Source organism: Montipora capricornis, chromosome 7, assembly GCF_036669925.1.
Source record: "Montipora capricornis isolate CH-2021 chromosome 7, ASM3666992v2, whole genome shotgun sequence".
Taxonomy (NCBI): domain Eukaryota; kingdom Metazoa; phylum Cnidaria; class Anthozoa; order Scleractinia; family Acroporidae; genus Montipora; species Montipora capricornis.
In genome coordinates this window covers 41,936,542-41,939,041 of record NC_090889.1, presented here as the reverse complement: position 1 = coordinate 41,939,041, position 2,500 = coordinate 41,936,542, and the positions used below count along the sequence as shown (strand labels likewise).

At 42.0% G+C, this 2,500-nt stretch overlaps 1 protein-coding gene across 2 annotated transcripts in view; it reads right to left on the bottom strand.

The window, feature by feature from the left end:
• Positions 1-842, bottom strand: part of LOC138057233 (exonuclease 3'-5' domain-containing protein 2-like) — a 27,162-nt gene extending 26,320 nt beyond the window's left edge. For both annotated transcript variants that reach the window (XM_068903287.1, XM_068903288.1), the window contains exon 1: positions 177-842. In XM_068903287.1, the coding sequence (XP_068759388.1) occupies positions 177-823 (647 nt within the window). In that variant the 5' untranslated portion in view covers positions 824-842. The remainder of the gene's footprint in view (positions 1-176) is intronic.
• Positions 843-2,500: the final 1,658 nt, after the last annotated feature.

The following is a 2,500-nucleotide window of genomic DNA, read 5'->3' as shown; positions in this document are numbered from 1 at the left end:
TTTTAGCCCACAGTGCACCACCCAAGAGACCATGTTGTCACTTGCAGCAACTGCTGACCGGAAGAAGGTCCTCTCAGGTCATCCCTTTTAACGGCCACCAAATGTCAGACACTTACAGACTAACTATTGGTGGTTCAAATCACTGGGAGAAAAAAAAATTCTACAGTAGGACTTACCTCTTCTGGTCATCTGTTCCCATTTGACACCTTTGAACTACATGTCTGAGGTCCACACATCCCAACACATTGATACCAAACATTGCTGACAGTCTTTTCACATCATCCTGGATACCAACACCAAACTTAAGAATAGTCTTGTCCTGCAGAATTTCTTCCAAAATTTGAGGCATTTGACCCTCCATTTTACATAGACGAACAAGAAAACAGTCACATATGGGAGTTGCAATCTGTAACAATGCAACAGGGGCATTCACTTGGCCTTTAGTATTTACCCACTCGCAGTCAATTCCAAGGTAATTCATCCTGAAAGGATATTGTGAACGATAATACTGCAGAAGCGTGTCACAGGAAGATGCATCGTCCAGAACAAAAACTCTTGCATTCTTTGGTTCCTTGGAACGCTCCGTTTCTTGAGACAAGCATATACTTGACCTTTTCCGGATATGCTCATCAGGCCCAAAGAAAAGAATTTGGAGAAACCACTGCAGAAATGAGACAAAGCAGATAACTAACGAATAAAAGCTGTTTTTGTGTCCTTTGTTTAATTTGATCGGTGACGTGTTTTCGTGGTCGTTAAGGCATTTGTGGTCAACGTTGACTTTCTTTGACATATTTCCAGTCGTGCTCTCGCCCATCTCTTCCATTTCTAAGATTAAAACCGAGATGGGAAAGATAGTGTCGCTTCTTGATGGCAAAATAAGTTCACCTCAGATGTCCGCCATATTGTGGAATAAACTCGTTCCCAGTCTTTAATTCTTTAATATTGCAGAGGGAAAAGTTAATACAAGTGGACATGAATCCGGGAACGGGGATCAGGGTTTATTACAGTAAACTAAGGAGTTTCAGTGAGAAAGTGAGTGCTGGCGTGGAAACTGGGAGCAGCGACTGGTATTTTTTTTAAACAGCTGCAAATTTTTGAAGAAAGAGGATACCGGAAATGTACGTGAAAGTGTTTAAAAGGCGAAGAAAGGTGTGCATATCTTTAGTATGTGTCGTAGGCGTTACTATTTTATAAGCAAATGGATAATTTCAAAACAATGGCATGTCACTTCATTCTTTGAATTTAAACTTCTGTTCTCAAATTTCTGGCCCCTTTTCAGAAAAAGAGTATCCTTTTGAGAAATGCTGAGCGTAGTTGTGCAAATGTCAATTTAAATTTATTGACGTGCTTGAGAATAGACTTAGCGATATAACTACCGAGTGGGTGGGGGGAGTGGAGGGGTTTTGGCAGGAAAAATAGGAACCCCTCCACCCCCCCCTCCCCCCTCCCCCACCCACTCGGTAGTTATATCGCTCTCCCCAGTTCGCGCTCGCTTTTAAAAACAAGGATGGCGATCCCGACGATCAAACAGAAAAATAATGGACTGTGAACAGTCTAGAATAGACTGGTAACAGTCTCTTATTTTTCAATGACACAGTTGAGCGCGCGATTGCATGACACGACCCGTTTTCACCACTAATTTGCATAAAATAATAATTTCACTTGTCGTGCGTGACTCTGAGGAAATAAGGACGACTGCTCGTGGTCTAGCTCGGGAATTTATTTTCTCTTCACTCAACGGTTGAAGAAGTTGAAGAACAATTTGACTCGGTGGTCAAAGACTGAACATATACGGTTGCATGATGATCAATGACGACGACCCACTGGAAAAGTACTCGACTCGAAGGCTGTGACTGTAAGAATCCCTTCCACGACGTGTACGTGACGTTATTTCGGGTATCAATACCCCGGATAATAGACATGACCCACCACAATCGACTGAGCATGCTTCCGATCTTACATTCAAATTTTGATTTTTTTGGCTAATGTCAAGAATAGTATGCTGCCTCGCTAACGCTCGCCAGCAAATAGGCCATTTGCATGATGGCGTCATTTACTACCAAGAGCAGACTGCTTTGAGTTGCTTCTATATTGTCAGGCAAATTGAAACCATTGGTTTTTTTTTTTTTTGGTTTCCAGGAGAGAAGAAGCATTTTGACAAAGCATTCTGGACTCGGTAGTAAAATGATGCCATCATGCAAATGGCATATTGCAATCACCTGTAGGGAATTTACTGAATACTGATTGGCTGAGACACTTTTTAACTAGGACGTCACGTTTTGGTGTTACGTAATTACCGGGTTGCCATATATGGCAATCCAGGCAGAACATGAGTAGCATTTCTCCGTTTTTAATTTTTCTTTTCCGCGTCGGCAAAAGGAAAAGTTGTCACTCTCCTGCTAAGTATTGTCTTTGTGCCTAGAGTCTTCTGTGCGTATCTTTGGTAGGTTTCAGGAGGTAGATTTTATCTGGTGGATACAGTACAAGCAATGGCAGCGAA